The 18290-nt window shown below is 59.4% G+C and overlaps 1 protein-coding gene across 2 annotated transcripts in view; it reads right to left on the bottom strand.

Moving 5' to 3' along the window:
• Positions 1–2396: 2396 nt before the first annotated feature.
• Positions 2397–18290, bottom strand: part of ITPK1 (inositol-tetrakisphosphate 1-kinase) — a gene marked incomplete at its 5' end in the record, with an annotated part of 212149 nt that continues 196255 nt past the window's right edge. For both annotated transcript variants that reach the window (XM_082451339.1, XM_082451340.1), the window contains 3 exons: positions 2397–4528; positions 8903–9065; positions 13652–13719. In XM_082451339.1, coding sequence (XP_082307465.1) covers positions 4170–4528; positions 8903–9065; positions 13652–13719 — 590 coding nt within the window. In that variant the 3' untranslated portion in view covers positions 2397–4169. The remainder of the gene's footprint in view (positions 4529–8902; positions 9066–13651; positions 13720–18290) is intronic.

Raw genomic sequence — 18290 nt, 5'->3', positions numbered from 1 at the left:
GCAGAAGTGCAACCAAGTCAAAAGAGCCAGGGGTTCTTGGTTTTTACAGAAGCCGTGATTTTACATATAGTACATATAGATTCATATAAACATTATATACATGTATGCACACAAATTAAGTACAAGCCAGCTTGGGGTTCTGGCAAACGTGGCTCGTGAACAGGATTGAAACAAACATTTGTCACAAAGCACAGGTGTCAGCGCCGAAACTGGAACTGCCAACGTCTTGGTGAAATCACTGTGGGAGAAGCTTTTCGAAAGAGAAAGCAAGCTTCAAAGAAGTGGGATCCACACCCAGCCCCAGAAGCCGAGGTTGGTCTGGCTGTGGGAGAGAGTCCCTCCAAGTCGCCAGGTCGTGGGCAACTCTGGAAGTAGAGGGGAAATGCAACCATTTCTGGAAAAGGCCCCAGGTGGTGTGGGTGGGGCCTGGTGGTCGGAACCAGAAGGAAAAGGGCCCGGGTGCTTCCATGCCAACAGTCGGCTCTCCAGTAAACAGCATGTGGGTGGAGGGCCATTCCAAGATCACACTGGCAAGGCTGTGCAGAGAAGGGGCAGAGGCACAGAGCCTTGCTCGCGGAGGGTAGGACCGACAGGAGAACCGCCTGTCTGGAGGCCTCGGCCACAGCATCTCACACTCAGGCTCTGGCACGGGCAGGGCGGTGTGTGCGGCATCAGGGTGTGGCCAGGCTCACCGAGGAGGCCAGAACCTTCGTCAAGGGTGGATGCACTCCTCTACCTCGTGGTAAGCCACGTGCAGGGGCCGTGCTCCCTCAAGACAGCCAGCATGCCGCTCAAGGTCTCTGGAGCTCAGGGGCCCTTGAGCCATGGCCCGGGAAGGGAGACGAGGTGTCGGGGATCCCGCTGGGTGAAGGGTCAGTTTCTAGGGGGGAGAGGGGAGCGCAGATGCAAACCCCAGGGGCACCAGTGAAGCCATTCAACGGTTCTCTGTGGCCAGCGGCGTGCAAGTACCTGAGGACCAGTCTTCCAGCAAGGACAGGGCGCCGCAGTGTCCCTCGGTCCTAGAGGGGCTGCACGGCAGACAACAGCTGCTCTTCCCAGTTGGCTTAAAGGACGGCTTTCTGCCAGGGTCCTTCAACCTTCCATACAGCGCACTTGGCAGTCCTCTGGGTAAAGAGGAATCCTTTCTCAAGTTTGTTTTCTCCCTCACTGATGGCATTAACTCAGACAATGCCCCATATAAACTCTCCGGGGACTCCAGCTGCGTCCGTCTCCTGCAGGTGATGCTGCAGGATCTCTGGTCCAGCCCGACCCACCCGGCGCTGCAAACCCATGCTGCCAAGGGCAACCCCCCCGCCCCCAGGCTCTCGTGGGGAGGAGACATCCAGCTCCTATACTCAGTTGGGGCTTAGTGCTTGTGGAACCACATCATGATATAACCTGCAAGCAGAGCCCGGCCCGCAGCCTCTGCTCCAGGCTGCCCAGGGCAGAGACTTTGCAAGTGACCCTCAGAACCTACCCAAGGCCTCAGGCAAAACGTGGCCCCACCACTTGCTCCTGGAGCCCTTCAGCAGGCCCAGTCACCGACCACCACCCAGACGCTGCAGGGCACGGCCCCCAACAGGCCCACCAACTGGCAAAACAGCTTGGGGAGGAGAGTCCCAACTGCCCCCGGGATGCCAGCAGGGCCGGCTCCAGGCACCACACGTGTACACCACAGCAGGCCCTTCCACGGGCCCTCGACGGTGCTGAGTGACCAGAGGCAGCAGCACCAAGCCCTGGGGAAGAAGAGACCGCAAAGGCTGAGGGCCTTGCGGGGGTCTGTCTTCCCCTGATGCGGAAGCCCCAGGGCCAGGGACACGGAGACCTAAGAGGAGACCGACTCCATGGCCGGTGTCCGGGGACCCGGTCAGCGTGCACCAGGTGACACTGAGGGTGGGGGTCGCTCGGTGAGGCCTCATTGCTGCTCACAATCCCCTGCCCGTCTACGCTCCTGGACACGGCTCCCTCCGCCCCTGCAAAGACGGCCGCTGTCTGCTGGGCCCGGGGAGAGGCCCGCACACCCTCAAGCACGGCCTGTCCCTTCCCCACCGCCGTGCAGCTCCTGGGCCTTTATGAAGCCTAACCCCGCCCTTCGGTTTCCCCACCCTGCTGGCCACCCGCATCGAGGCTGGTGCAAAGTGCCACGTCGCTGCAAAACAGTTATTTGATATCTGGGCCCTGGACGCTAACGTGTGAGACCCGGAGGGGAGGCATCGATTAAACAGGACACGACGTGGCCAGGGGCCCCACCTGGCACTGGGTCACCCTGCACTCCCGACCTGTCCTGACTCGGATCAGGACTGGAATTTTACTCAAAAAGGTAAAGCTGTTTTATTAAAAGACTGGAGGACGGCATAAGCTTTGAGCAACATTTTGTAAACACGTGTGAAATGCAGTTTGATTTCAGTAGTTTATTTTGGAGACAAAGCAGTGCAAGAGGCCGGCCACGCTTTCCTGTTCCCCCGGCGCTTGGGGTTAGGCTAGGAAAGGTGACGTACAGACATTATAATCAGGGTTCAACACTCAAGTCGTGTAAACACGGTGGTCGGAGGGCCCGTGGTTTCTAGGACAGCTGGGCAGTTCTGACGGCAGCTGCCCCCCACCCCAGCCCTTCCTTTCCCAAAGTGGACGACCACCACGCCCCTGCTGACCAGGCCTGAAGGTGTCTCTGAGCGCCCAGCTCCGCAGCCGCTCTCAATCCATCCTCCCTGGACCATGCAGGATGGCCCAGAGGCCTGTTCCTCTTCCTCAAGAGTGACGGATAGCTGAAGACACAAGGCCATGCTCAGGGGGTCCTATGCATCCCGCCGGACGGTCACACCATCCGAGGATTGACAAAGCCCCTCACTGATCCCCTTCTCTGCAAAGGGGGCTGCCGGCCTGCCTGGACCTTGGGATTGGACTGACCAGCTGGTGGTCTGTCGGCTGCCATCAGGGGCTGGGGTGACTCTAATAGGAGAAGCGGGTAATGTGCTTTCTCACCTCTGGGGCTGCAAGCCCCCTCGCACCTGGCTGGCTGAGTGCTTGGGGCTGGCAGTGAGCACGAAAGGGGCAGATCAGGCCTTCTGGGCAGGCGTGGAGCAATGCGCAGCCTCCTTCAGCCTGGAGGGAGAGCCCCAAATCGCCTCGATGCCAAGGAGACGCTCATCTGGGTTGACGTCACGGAGACGCAGGCCGCACTGTAGGGGCCAGGGCGTCAAGCCTGCCCTTGAGTTTCCTGGTCATGGCCGCCCGGCGACTCTTGGAATGATTGGCCCAAAGTCACAGCACAAATCCTTGGCACAAGCAGGATCAGCCCGGAGGCTCCCAACCAGGCAGGCTCCTCCCGGGTCCAGGGAAGGAGGCCCCGTTGCAGGGCTGCGTGGGACACGTGCTGACGGGCCGAGCGGACTCCAGGGAGCTGGACTTGGAGAGAGGCAGCCGACCCAGGGCTGTGGCCTTCCCAGGGAAGCCTCCTCCTCCTCTGCTTTCGTGAGCGGGCAGCAGGTGGACCACAGCCCAGACTCCCTGCGTGGAATCCCCGAGGAAATGGTAGCTGGGGCCTCCTGCTGCCCTTGCCTCCTGCTTTCGGGAGGGGCAGCTGCACACCGGATGGGGCTTTAAGCCAGCGGTAAGAGAAACGGGGCTGGGCCTGGCGTGGCGGCTCGGAGAGAAGAGAGACGGGCAACCGTTTGCCGGCTCTGCTCAGCCGCCGACAGCCTGACCAGAGATGGCCTGCTCCAGGGTCCCCAAGGCCTGCACCACAGCAGCCATTTGAGAAGAACAGACGTGGACGTGCTCGGGCACTCACACACGCATGGCGACCACGCACACACACACACACACCCACACACACACGCACGCACACCCCACCTCACATTCAGACCTAGTGTTGAAAACACAAGCGTGTGTAAACTCAGTGGAGAGATCTGCACAGCAGGAATCAGGCGGGATTGTCCCTCTTCCGCGAGGCTGGACCACTTGGGGTTCTCTTCCGTCCCCACCCCCACCCCTCATGTAGATCATGACATCAGAGAATCAGGTTAAAAATTAAAAAAAAAAAAAAAAAGAAGGAGGAGAAGGAGAATCAGATCCTTGGGAATTCTTAGTAGTAGCGTCACGGTCGGGAGCTGCTCGCCCAGCGTGTGTTCTGCAGCCTGCGCCGCCCCTCAGGGTCCCGGGCCCCGTGGCTACTGGGAGGAGGCCTTGGTGGCCAGCGAGGCCACGCAGTGCTGCTGGAAGCTGGGCGACACGGCGGTGGTGCAGCCGAGTCTCTGGTGCGGCAGCTTGGAGGCGCTGCCCGCGCCCACGCCGCCCACGTCGGCCTCGGCCGTCCAGGGCGGCTCCTGGCCCATCATGCTGCTGCAGCAGCCGGGGCTGGCGCTGCACGTCCGCTCGGCCGCCAGGCCGCCCGCCTGCTCCGCCAGGAGCCTGCTGTGCCTCAGCGGGGCCACGTCCCCGGTGCCTGCCGCGGCCGCGCTCTGGCCCTGCAGCACGGTGGTGATGTGGTTCAGGAGGTCCGTGAAGAACTCGCTCACGCCCTCGTAGCCTGGGGGTGGGAGAGACAGACAGCACGCTGAGCCAGGTGGGTGCGGGGGGCGCGAAGGGGCTCCCGGACCCACGAGGGCTGGTCGAGCGCACACAGCCTGGACTCCAAGCCCGGTGCGTGCAGCCCCAAGGGGCCAGTCCTTGAATTCGGCTGCCCCCGGAGGGTGAGAAGCCGCTGAGAAAGCGCCCTGTCCCTGCTGAGCACAGCTTCGGCATCTCATTTAATCACCCCCCCTCCCCACGTGGTCTGATGCCATCATGCGGGGGAGGTGGAGTGGCCAGAGGTGGCAGCACAGAAGGCCCGCTCCTCCAGCTCTGAATCAGAAACACCCCTCCTCTCCACGTGGCCCGGCTCCAGCTTCCCTGTGTGTAAGCTGAGGACGGGGGAACGGGGGCTCCTGTGGGCAGGACTGGGAGGGGCTGGAACGTGGGTGAGGCCTGATCAACAGCAGCTGCTCCTGGAACTGAGTCCATTTCCCTCTCAGCCCCCAAAGTGTCAATACCTGCAAGGAGGCCCACCATGCTGCGTACTCCGCGCAGCAAAGCCAAGGGATAGAGACTGGGCACCCCCCAGCAAGGCCACCACGCTAACACCGCTTCCCTAACAAGCGGGCCCAGATCTCCGGAACAGAAACCGCCGGTACCCACCTGGGGCCTGCGTTTCCCATCACAGATGCAATTGCGAATGTCAGCAAACAGTCCTCGGAGCCACCCATCGAGCAAATTTCGGATCTAGCTCGAGGATTTTGCTGACTTCTGAAAGCTGCTTCGAAAGAAATTCGACACGGGGTGGGTGCCCCCGCCCCCGCCTGCCTGAACCAATTCACAGTGATGAGAACCGGGCACACGGCTGCAAGAACAATGACCGGGACAGGAGGCAGGTCCCCAAAAAGGCACAGTGTGCCTGCATCGGGAGGGGGCCCAGGTACCACCCCCTGCCCCGGGATGTGACCCCATCGCTGACACCAGGCCTGGTGCTGAGAGGTACCGACCCCTCGCACGTCCTCTGGGATGGTCTTCACAGCCGTTGGCACGAGCTGCAGGAGAATGAAGGTTCGGACTTGGGCAGGTGCGTTAGCGCGTACAGAAAAGGCTGCCCAGGGGCCAGGCAGATGGGGCTGCCCCACTGTCCGCGCTCCTATGTGTCCAGCAAACAGTGCTGTGGTTTTGAGGGAGCCCGAGGCTGAGAGGGGCAAGCGGAGGTGCCCAGAGTAAAAACAAAACTGGGTATATATTGGCATGCACAGCACTTGCCCTGCTCAACACTCCCTCTCTTGATCATCGCAACCCTCTGTCCCCATTTTCCAGATGAGGAAATGGAGGCTCAGAGTTAAGCAACCAGCCCCAAACACCAAAAGAGCTATCAGCAGGTGGACACGTGTTCACTGTGAGGGTGAGTATGGTGACAATGTCCACGGCTAGCGTTCATCCAGGCCCACCAAGTGCTGGCCCCCGGCTACACGCTTCACATTCCTCGCTCGTGGCATCCTTGTAGCCCCCGGGGAGTGGGACCTGAGGGTTATCTCCACTGTGCAGATGAGGACACGAAGCTCGTAGCAGCAGCACTGGCATCTGAACCAGGCCCTTTGGTGCCACCCGTGCCTTGAATACATGTGGTGCTGGGTGCCCCACTCTAGGCCTGGGGGCTTCCTCGGCCCTGGGGCTGGGGGTGAAGGGCAGGGCAGTCACGGGCCATCGGCAGACGTGCTGCTGGGTTTCCAGGGCAGAGATGCAAGCAGGGGAGAAGAGCTGAGATCCGCTGACGGGCCACCAAGGAACATAAGCTGTTCCCTCAGCGACAGCGCTGCCTTCCCCAGACGAGGCCCGGCCCACGGCTCCACGCAGCCTGGGGAGGGCGGGCTGAGGCGTGAAGGAGCAGTGCAGGGCAGGCACTGAGCACACGCCATCTCCTCTGCTAGGAGGGGAGAAGTGCTCCCACTGTGCACGAGCGAACACTGAGGCTGCCCCCTCAGGAGGTTCGCCTCAGCAGACGGTGAGGGCAGCCAGGATCTGAACCCACGACTCAGGCTAAGAAGCAGGCAGCCTCAGGTCAGGGGCCCAGGGCCCAGGCGCAGCCCCACTACCTGGTAGCCATATGACCTTGGACGTGTCACCCAGCCCCCTGGCCCCACGTGCCCGGCAGTAAATGGACATCCTGATGGTCCCTTGCACGCTGTGTGGTTGTGAGGATGAAATGAAACCCTGGGGGTAAAGGTCCCCAGGCAGGCTGGGCACCACTGGTGGCCACTGCTGTCACCACTGCCCAGAGCCCAGCACACAGGCTGTCTGGTGGGGCTGCTAACGGACACCCATGGCCTGAGGTACAGGGTGAGGGGGCCCAGGACCATAAGCACTCCAGATCCAGGCCCGTAAATCAAGCAGGGAGAGAACGGGGCCCCAGGCGGCCGTCTCCTGGACACCGCCTCCTCTGGGGCCCCAAGCCCCACGCGCTCCCGGGGCCTAACTCAGCACCGGGCTCCCTCACAGTCTCCTCGGGGCTCAGCTCCATCACTCAGGCTTGGCCCGCCGGGGGCCTCCTCTTGGCTTCCCCCGTCCACGCTGGCTCACAGTGGCCGTCCCTTCTCTGAACACCCGGGACGCCCTCAGAATGCCCGGCCCGAGTTGCACAGGTGCTGGCTGGGCGGGGCCAACTCAGGACCCAGCACAAATCCACAGCTCAGTTGCAGAGTTCCTCCCCCTCTCCATCCTTCTAGAACCTCCACCCCAACAGCCGGGCATTGCCCTGCCCGGTCCCCCCAACCCACTGACTCGGCCACCTTTTTGCTGTCGCTCCCTCCATGTCCTCCCTGATTTAGATCCTCTGATTTATTATAATTGTTCCCCTGATGCAGCCTCAGTTCCCCTGTGCTCTCTCATTCCGTCACCCTTGCTCATCAAAAACCCACCTCTCTGTCCAGGCTGCACCCACGGTGACTACAGAAAAATAGGCCATTGTCCCAAAGGGTCTCAATTTCTATTCACGAACACAGACCTCAGATGGCCGCGCCACCTCGCTCAGAGTGAACGGCAACACGGTGGGCTCCCCTCTGACCTCTGACCTCGCTGCTGCACGAGGCCTCGGGCCACAGGCCCCCCTCCGCAGGCCCTGCCCGGGATCCTTAGAGATGGCTCCCTCCCTTCTTGCCAGGCCCTGCTCCCACTCCCGCTTCACAGAGGAGCCCCTGGCACCCCCGTCCCCCGGGGGCAGGGCCCCCGCCGCCCCCACTGTCTGCAGCAGCTGGGGAATGCAGTGGGCCTTCCACGAACTGCATGACAGAGACAGGAGGGCCTCCCCCGAACCTGGGTTTCCTTGGCTGTGAATCGTGGTGCCGGCCGGGCCTGGCCCGCATGCTCTCAGTGCAGGGGACACGCGTCAAGCACCCAGCCTGGTGCCCCATGAGTGCCCCCCAAGCACGGGGGCTTCCTGCTCCCTGCGCACGCCCGCTGAGCAGTGCCCTCCTGCAAGCAGGGCTCTCACGTGAGATGCTAGCCTCCCCGAGGGTGGGAACCGCTTCCTCTCTTCATATCCACTGAGCAGTGACGATGGCTCTACCTCCAGGGCAGGTGCTTAATAAAGGCAAGAGCCACGGCCTTGAGACGGAGATGCCCACCGAGAGGGTAAGCGCCCAGGCTGCTCTGGGCCAGAGGGAGAGAAGCAGCACTCTGTCCCTGACCTGCCGTGAAGATGGGGAGTCGCTTGGCCTCAGCACGTGTCTCTGTGAAGTAGCTCAGCCCAGGGCCACCACCACCATCACTGCTGAAGTTAACGGTCCCCTTGAGGGTTCTTTGGTGATGTCTCCCGCTGAGCCCCTCCCTGAGTTGGGATCCGAGGGGTGCAGGGCAGAGCCTGGTGGGGCAGCAGGCCCGGCGGTGCTTCCTGCCTCAGGGCTGCCGCAGACAGCACGGAGCAGGCGCCCCAGCTGCGGGGAGCTGGCTGGATCCGAGCGTGTCCCCAGCATGGTGGCTCAGGGCGGGGGAAGGAGCACAGCCTTGCCACCACCCTGCAGTATGACCTGGGACAACCTCTCCCTCCCTCCCTGCGTGTAAACTGGGGTTCATATGCCCTCCAGTGTCCTTTCAGCTCTTTAAACCTACAAGGGCCCAAGAGGTCAGCTGAGATTTGGCCCAGAAAAGCTACTGCTGATGGCATCGGGCCAGGAGAGGCAGGGGAAAGAACATGCGTTTAGCTGCAGGCCCACTACGCGCCCTGTAAACCCACTGGCTGGTGGGGCTGAGGCTGAACGGGGGCTGCTCTGACCCCGGGCCCCAGACAGTGAGGGATGGAGCTGGTCAGCCCGACTCTCCGGTCCCCGCCACCCGCCCAAGGCCACCAGTCTACAGACCGGTGAAGGCGGCGCCCGGCCCCACCGCTCACCTGGGAAGGCGTTGATGTCGATGACGGCGTGCTGCCCTGTCTGGTTGTTGATGATGATGTCAATCCCGAAGAGTGACACGCCCAGCGCCTGCCGCAGGGCCCGGGAAAGCTCCCGGATGACCTCGTCACTCGGCCGCTCGAAGACACCCTCGATCTTGTCCAGCTGCCAACACACACACACACACACACACACACGAGTCAGGCCTTGGGTGGGGAGGCTCCACACCTCGTCACACACAGAGACCCTCCAGTGAGGTGGCACAAACCGGGCCTTACCTGCAGGCAAGAGGCAGGACAGACCCACCAGAGTCAGCACGAGGATGGCCATTTCCAAGTCCTGCCACGGGCTGGGCAGGTGCTGGGTATACAGCGTACGTGACCTCCAGTCCTCATAACCACCAGGGAGGTGAGCGAGCACCATTATCAGCATTTTATACACAGGGGAGCTGAAGCTCAGAGAGGGTCAGGGGCCGGTCCAGGGCCACACAGCTCAGGGCTGGATTTGCACCCAGGCATTTAAGCCTGTAAAACCCAAGCCTCTTAGCAAGGAGGAAGGGGATGGAGAGTCTGTTGTGAACCCAGGAAGACTGTGTGGTTCAGGGAGCCTGTGAGCTGGACCTTGAAGATGGGGAGGATTGAGGGGGGCGGGGGGAAGGGACCCAGGTGAGAGCACAGTGGAAGCAAAGGTGCAGAGGCAGGAACCCACAGGAGAGAGCTGGGAGCAGCTGGAACGGTTAGGGCAGAGGCGGGCAGCGGGGGGAATTTCTGTCAGCATCACCGCACTGGCCCACCATTGCCGGAGCCTCAAGGCTGTGAGGTGATGGGTTCCGTGGACCGGCCTTCATTTACTGGCCAGAACTGGGCAGGGGCGGGTGGTGGTCATAGGGCTCCTGGGTGGGGCTCACAATTCTCCCCTTCCGGATGAGTCGCTAACTCTGGTGTGTCCACACTAACTCATGCTCAGTGGGCTTCCCCAAAGAGTCTACTCTGCTGCGCCTGCCCAACTCCTGGGTCCAAGTTCAGCTTCTGGCGAAGCTCCCACAGGGCTTGTGGGGCCGTCCCCTGGACTCCCGCTGACACCGCTCACTTTCTGCTCTAATCACAGCTGGCCTGGGACAGGCACACAAGTCTTCATGGGCTCAAGCGTGGCCCCTGGCCCGGGCCTCCAAGGAAGTAGAACACCGCCCTGGGAAGGACTGAAGTCCGAGGGATCTGGATTTGAATCCTGACTGTGACTTCCTAGCTCTGTGGTCTTAGGGGGAAGTACTTGGCCTCTGTGTGCGTCAGCCTGCTCATCTGCAAAACAGGGCCAACGAGGCCTCCATCGCAGACTGCTGGGAGGAATCACAAGGTCATTGATGTGATGGGGACAGCACATGCCTGGCTGGAGGAGCCGCTCCACTTGCATTTCAGGGCATGGACGGCAGCATGTCAGCCGGAACAGGGCTCACGTGTGGTGCTCAGGAGATACCAGAGTCCTGTGGACTGTGGGCTCGGGGCCAAAGGGGAAGCACAGGAGCTCATCCATCAGAAATAGAAAAGAAGCTGGGTCAAAAAGCTAAATGGAGAATTACCATGTGACCCAGCAATTCCACCCCAGGTGTGTAACTTGTATGCCACTGCTCATAGCTGCATTGTGCACAATAGGCAAAAGGTAGAAACAACCCAAATGTCCATCAACAGATGACTGGATAAACAAAATGGGTTACCCACACAGTGGAATACTGTTCTCACAATGCTACCACGTGGATGAACCTTGAAAATATCAGGCTATGTGAAAAAAGCCAGACACAATAGGTCACATACTGTACGGTTCCATTAATATGAAAGGTCCAGAATAGGTAAATCCACAGAGACAAAAAAGCAGATTAGTTGGGAGGAGGGGGAATGAGGAGTGACACTCAGTGGGTACAGGATTCTCTTTTGGGTGATGCAAATGCTTTGGAACTAGACAGAGGTGGCAGTTGCACGACATTGTGAATGTACTTAACGCCACTGAACGGTTCACATTAAAACGACTAATGTTAACAAGAAGTGAGGCTGGGTCAGGTGGGCTGGGGACAGAGCCCTGGGTACCCAGGACACATGGTGCTTACCCCCAGCTCAGGAAGCCGAATGGCTGATGGGGAACTTCCAGACACGTGCAGGGCAGGGACCCCACAACCGGGCACCGTCGTGTGCTACTGTGAAAGCCACCTCCACCAGCTCTGCATAGCAGACGGCGACCCCCAAAAGCGCCCATGACCCCGTTGCCTCGGCGTCTCGTCCAGGCGAGACGCTTTCTAAGCGGCTACGTTAGCTTTGCCATGACAGGCACCTGCCTGAGCCCAGGTCAGCAGCCTGGCCACTGGTCCTGCGGCCCGGGTCCCTCACCGAGTCAGAGCCCTGGGAGGACGCCTGGCATTGCCCAGTCCCTGCTGCGTGCCCTGAGCCATAACAGGCCCTGCCGCATCTTGTTTTCTCACCCCAGGAAACGGGGTAATAAAAACACCCCCACCGCCACGGGCCTGTGGCTCAGGCCTGGCAGCAAGGGGACCAATGGCCGCTGCTTTGTTACAAAGCCTCGTGACCCCGCTGTTTATAAAAGCACTTTCTCGGCTCAGCTAAGGAATCTCAGAAGTCCTTCTGGAGCCCTTTGATTGTCTGAAACAAGGAGGCGATGGAGGCGGTAAGAGGTGCTCAGGAGGACCCCCCGGGTCCCCCATCACCAGTCACAGCTGACACTGACTGAGCACCTACGGCATACCCGGCACTGCCATGGTGCTTTTCATCTAGGGACTCCCTGAACACCACCACCACCCTACAGGGTGGGACGGGGAACCCGAGGCTCAGAGAGGCAATGTGACTTGCCCGAGGCCACACAGCTGGAAGGTTGTGGAGCTTGGGTCTGACCCCAGGCAGTCTCGTCAGTGTCACACTCTTAACCAATACCCTGTACCCGTGTCTGCGGGGGCTGCCAGTTGGGTGTGGGAGCTGCGTCCACCCTTGGGAGCATCCGGCCAGGGAGGGAGGAGGGGCTTCAAGGCCAGGGCAGGGCTCCCGGCACCTGCACGAGGTTGAGATGGAGACTGGAGGGACCCCAGCGAGCAGGAGGTTGCTAAGGGGTTTGTCTGGACACCCAGGTCTGGGAATGGACTTGTCTGTGCAGGTGGGCCTGACATCCCGAGTGGAAAGGGGACGGCTGACTGCATTTCCCTTTTCTCTTTCCCACGTTGCCAGCCCTGGGGGAATCCCCACACAGCAGTCATGAGATGAGAGGAAGGGGGAGACGGCAGCGGGGCCTAAAGGTGGAGAGAAGGCCCCGCAGTGTCTCCAGGCCGACCTTTCCCACATGGCAGATGGAGACACAGGCTGAATGGTAGGTGGGTGATTAGCCAGGAAGGTGACTTTGCTTCTGGCCCTCACAGTGACCCTCTGGCATCAGTTAACAGCCCAGTGGTGACTAGAGCTGCGCTGTGCCAGGGGAGTGGCAGGGACAGCCTCTTGGCAAGTCCGTGGAATGCCAACCCCCTCCAAGAGTCACAGGCCGAATAAGGTCTGAGAGCCTCGCAGGGAAGACGCCCTGCGGAGCTGGGCCAGCCTGAAGTTTCTACAGCTTTTATGAGACCAGAACGTTTTCTAGCACAGAACGCCTATTTACGTCTTATAATGTGCACAGCCAGGCGCTGAGGGGTTCTGTTTAAAATCTGGTTGTTCTCCAAGCATCCTTGACCACAAAGCTTGTTCCCAGGGAATGTCTATTAACATCTGGAGGGACGCTGGTGTTCCTTCCAGGTCCCTTCCACGCCTGTGCTCTGTCGAACCCTCAGCACACAGCTGGCTCCTCAAAGGAACCAGAAACAAACAAGAAAAGCACAGGCGGCCTCGGTCGGGGGACAGGAGGCCCGAACCTGGAACGAGGTGGGGAGTGAGGCCCAGAGGTGGGGGTCTGCTGTGGAGGGGACACTGGCAAACCCTCCGAGCATGGCCAGGAGGGGAGCAGGAGAGCTGGCAGGGGGCTCATTTCCGCGGCAGTGGCGGCAGAGACCCCTGGCTCTCAGGACACACGGAGGAACAGCAGAGGGTGGCCCAGTGCTGACTTGTAACTGCTCAGCAGTTGCCAGGGAGATAAGAAATCCCAAATTCCCGGAAGACCCAGCTTCGGCATCAGACTACTCTGGGGTCAAACCTCATCTCTGTCCCTGAGTGAGGAGCCCTGTGAATCCGGCTGAGCGCAGCCCTCCCGCCTCAGGAAAGCGGGGATGTCTGGCCACCCCTGCAAGGCTGTTTTGGGCCGCAGGGCATCGAGGATGGAGCCTGACACACAGCGACATTCGCTGAACAGCAGCCCCGAGCCCATTACCCACCGTGAACTACCCCAGCAGCCCCAGATGTACACGGCAGGCTCTTAACAAACGCTCACTGGACTCACATGGGCAAGGAAAGAAAAAGGAAAACTGAGGTGGTGCTGTCTCCTGCTCCCTTTTCTTAAATCAGGCAAAAGGCAGATTAGAAAGCAGGGCTTCAAATTCCTCACGGTTGGGGGGATCTCCTCATGTAGGAGGAGAGTTCGAAAATCATCCACTTGGAGTAGCCTAGCGACGAGCGGGCGTGGCTGTGATGACCACTGGCACGAAGGCCCGAAGCAAGCAAGGAAGAGGGGATTCTGGAACCTCCCTGGGCCCCTGGCCTGGGGGGAAGGTCCTGCCACCCTGCCCCGCTGGAGAGCCAAAAGCACCCCACACCCAGTGCTCGGCGGGAGGGACATACCGCGGTCAGGACCGATGACGATTCTGGCTTGGACACGTTGTGGCTGTTGAAGAAGATGGACTCGCGGTCTGAAAAAGCAAAGACAGGAAGAAGCCGGAGTTAGAAGCTCGAGGCGGGGACGGTGATTCCAGCACCCGACACCAGGGGACAGCACCACCCCAGCCATAGGCCACAGTGGCCTTCAGGCTCAGCATCCAGCGGCAGCCACCTGGGCCTCCCTACCCAGCCCAAGAAGACATGACGCCACGGAGGGACGCACGCCCAGGCAGGGCCCCTGTTTCCATTTTTCTTCCTGTGTAAAAATGAATGGCTTGATGAGCGCACTTCTGCCTCTGCTCTCGTCTTACAGAACCATACCTGATTTTCCCCAATACCTGAGGCCCCCCTCCCCAAAGTGTGTCTAGAGTGTCTCACGGACATGGCACCAGAAAGGGGGCTAAGTGAGTGGGAAATGCTGCATATGTGAATATCAAAGGCCCAGAGTAAAGAGGTCAACTGATGCCATTTAATCCAGCATTCCCCTCCCGGTTCTGCCCACGGAACGCCTTTTCAGGGTAGCAGTTGAGAAAGGGCTAGGCTGCCACTTGGCACGTGAGTGTTTAAAATACAAAGGGTTTTGCTGTTTCCCCACTATTTAAGGAAAAAACAAATCAGAGCATGGGCTTCTGTAGGACCCATCCAAGAAAGCATACAGAATAATTTCTGTTTGGCTTTGGAAGTTAGCACAGCCCCATGAAATACCCTCCACATCTCCCACCCCCTCCCTCCCTGCTCCCACTGCCCCCTGGGCCCCCTCGGTCCCATGGGGGCGCCCGAGAGGCAGATCAATCCCAAGGTCATTGAGAGTGATGAGCAGGTGGTTTGTTCATTCAGCCCCTGGAGAGTAAAGGCAGGTCAGTCGGTCAGAAACATGTTCTCCAGCAGCTGGAAGTGTGGCGCACAAATGCACGAATCACAAAACCATGAGCCTCGGGGCTGAGATCTAGTAAAGGCCATCATCACACTATGATCCCCCCACCCCAAGAATGGCCCGGGCCACGAGCCCCGACGTGGCCCCAGCAGCCTCTGCTTTAGTCCTTCCTGGCAGGGCGTTATGGCTCCCGTCCCCCAGGACACATTGCTCATCCCTGGGACCCAGGCCCCTAAGCGCCGGCCAGGAAGGGCCCTGGCTGAGCACCGCTGTGTGCCAGGGGCCAGACCGAGAAGGCACCTGCTCTGGCTGCCAACGCCCGCCCTCCCACCTCCAGGATTACAGCGCTGCAACAATCATGCATGAGGAAGTGATTCGGGCGGAGGCTGAGCAGGCAGGCACTGAGATGTACCTGGCATCTTTCCCGCTAGCGGGGCATGCAGGCCCCTTGCCGCCCCGGTGTGCCCGACAGTCCTCCTACCGCTCCGACCAGAGCCAGTCCAGACGGGGGGCACGAGAGACGGTCCTGGGGAGGAGCCTGGGGAAAATAAACACCCTGCAGGACTGGTGCCAAGCAGCCCCACCGACCTCGACTCCTGGGCGCCGACAGCCAAGAAGAGTGAGCCTTCGGAGGGTGGCAAGCCCCACGGGCCAGAGCCCAGAGCAGGGCTCGAGCAGCTGGGATGGGCGTTCCGGCCTTCTGCAGGCACTGCCCACCTTCTCAGCCTGTAGCCCAGCCTGGTCCAGTCCTACTGAGCTCAGGGTGCCTCCCACCCACCCTGCGGGACCCAAGGGCAATCGCCAGGATGGCAGAGCAGGCCTGGGGAGAGAAAGGCCACCCAGAGCAGGTGCACACAGCCAAGTTCAGGGAGGCTGGGAAGCCTGCAAGAGCCACAGGGAACACCATGGGTGCTTAGCTAGGCCAGGAAGGGAAGGAAGTGGGCGCTCGGAGGGGTGTACCCAGTGCCCATTGAACGGGACAGACCATGTCACCCAACAGCTTCTTGTGGCAAGATCGAAAGTGTGGACCATTTCAAAGGAGACTCGTTTCTCCTCCTGGCTAACGCTGACCTGGGAGCCCTGGCCAGAGGACTGTTCAGCAGGGAGGGGAGAGCTGCTCTTTACTCAGATCCTCCCCATGTGCGGCCTGAGCAGGGGCCGGACAGAGTGGGAGCGGCTTCCGGCCATTTGATGAACCAGGAGACTGTGGAAGCCGAGACGGGTCAGAAAGGGTCAGAGCATCCCTTGGTGCCAGTTTCCTTGGGCAGCTTCAGGATACAGAGTTCCCTAAAGATAAGCCTGGCTGGGCCCTTGCACCTTGATCACAGGTGTACCCTGGATTGGGGGGGCCCATCCCCTCTCTGTTCCTGGACTAGTCCCGAGTCACACGGAGCCCCGTGAAGAACCACCAAGAACGCCCACAGGAGAGGGGAGGCAATAAGAGGAATATGGGTATTTTTGTCCACAATTTACAGACAAGAAAAAGAGGTTCAAAAGAAGCAGAGTAAGTGACAAGTTTAGCATCCAAATATCCCAGTGAGTCTGAGGTGCAGCTGTGAGCTGTGGCCACACCTTCTTCAGTTTCATTTGCTTAATCTTCACATCTCTGGCGGGGGGAGATGTGAAGATTTCTTCACATGTCATGGCGCTGCAGACGGTGGCCCAGGTCTCCTCCCAGATCCCATGCAAGCATCAGCTCTGCAGAGGGGCCGGCCCCGGCAGCCCTGCCCGAGTGTCTCCCCTCACCCAGCGGTGTCCCAGGACCCACTGTTTCCTCTGGGGTCCCTCATCTGTGCTGCTACAATTCGTCCTTTCATTACTTCTTCCCTGGTGTGTAGTTTCTCCCGCTAGAAAATGAGCACACGAGGGCATGACACTTGGCTGATTACCTAGTTCCCTGCTGGATCCCAGGGCTGAGCGCCTGGCAGGTTCAAGGAAACAGGGCATTTGTTACACCTGAGGGCCTCTCCATGCAAGATCACCAAATCTGGCCCACCACCTGTGTTTGTAAATAAAGGTTTATTGGAACGCAGCCACGCCCATTCGCTTACATGTTGTCTACAGCGGCTCTCAGGCAACAACAGCAGCATTAATATGACAGAGCTGGAAACATTTACTCTGGACTTTTGCAGAAAAAGCCTGCTGACCCTTGCTCTATGTGGTAAGCGGTGTCGTTCCTTTACATACATACCCCTAAGGAAGAAAAGGCCCACGTGCAGAGTATAACAAAGGCGCTGTGCCCACAGAGGAAAAGAAACAGAAATAAACCCACCGCACAGAAAGGGGAGCAGAGAAACACGCCCACTGCGACTCTGGAACTAGTGGGGAGAGGGAAGCAGTCTCCCCAAGACCGTGGACCAAGGGCAGAGAACATGTCTTCCTGGGGCTGGCACAGGCCAACCTCAACCCTCTCCGTAAAAACGTGACTTCAGTTCCAGCAGAGGCAACTGCAAGAGGCCTGTGGCCGTAAGACACACCTGACTTCAGAGATGCTAACAGGTGAAAACCAAAAGTACATCTGAGAATCAAAAGAACACAGTAGTTGTGGAGGGAAAGCTGGTGTCCTCATCGTCACTGCAGGTCAAAAGAATCCCACTCAAGGAGCCCCCATCTCCCTGCATGGACAGGGGAGGCCGGGGGGCCCGCCACGCAGGGCCATGGGAACCAGAAAGCTGGGAGGGGGCTGGAAAGAAGCCAGAGCCCTGAAGCCCCCTGCTCAATTGGTCCAGCTTAAAGAGCCGCTGTCACACTGCGCTTCTCATCCAGAAAGAGAACACACGTGTGAAAAGAACAATGAGCTGGTGTGATGCCCTGAAGACAGTGGACACAGAATCAGTTTCGGGGATGGAGGGACGGACACAGTGAAAATCACTCAGCTCGCCTGGGCATAATAAACACTTCTCCGTTAGCTCTGTGTTTCTCCACCGATTTACTCGGCCCCAGCCTGCATATTATGGTAAACTGGCAACCTGGAATGGCCATGAGAAGACACAGATGTGGAGCCCTTGTCCTCAGACACAGGACACAGAGCCCACGCCCAACCACTAGTGGTTCCCAGATGGAAACTGGCCCAGGCCTTTGCAACCAGGAGAAAAAGGGGAGGAAAAGAGGGGCATTTTTCATGTGGAAAGGAAGGAAACCAGGTGGTATATTTCTTTTAGAGATGGAGTGATTGTTGGTAAAATAAATAAAAAGCTATACCTACTCTTCCCTTAATACATTTCGCAGAGACTTAAAGAACATATTTTTAAAAATCAGGAAACAATATAAACAGGCTTAAAAAAATATCAGCCCCATCCTGCCCACAATTGATAAGAATGCCTCTTGCCAGTACACATTCACATACAAAAAGACCCCTCCTGACATCGGTCCCCCACCCCCAGATCATTCCATCAGCCCAGTGGGTAGAGGCAAGGACAAGTGTGAGGACTGGATGCCCTGCAAGCCCCGCCAGCACTCAGAAGGGCAGTGGAAAGAGACACAATTTCCACAGTGTCTGCTCTCTGGGTTGTGTTAATGGGAAGAACGGCTGAGAGAGGACGGGAACAGCTGGACTTCATTCAAGAGGCGTGGCCTGGGGCTTCCCTGGTGGCGCAGTGGTTAAGAATCCGCCTGCCAATGCAGGGGACGTGGGTTCCAGCCCTGGTCCGGGAAGATCCCACATGCCGTGGAGCAACTAAGCCCGTGCACCACAACTACTGAGTCTGCGCTCTAGAGCCCGCAAGCCAC

Source organism: Balaenoptera physalus, assembly GCF_965194825.1.
Source record: "Balaenoptera physalus genome assembly, chromosome: 2".
Taxonomy (NCBI): Eukaryota; Metazoa; Chordata; class Mammalia; order Artiodactyla; family Balaenopteridae; genus Balaenoptera; species Balaenoptera physalus.
The sequence above is the reverse complement of the archived record's forward strand: the minus strand, read 5'-3'. Positions and strand labels throughout refer to the sequence as shown.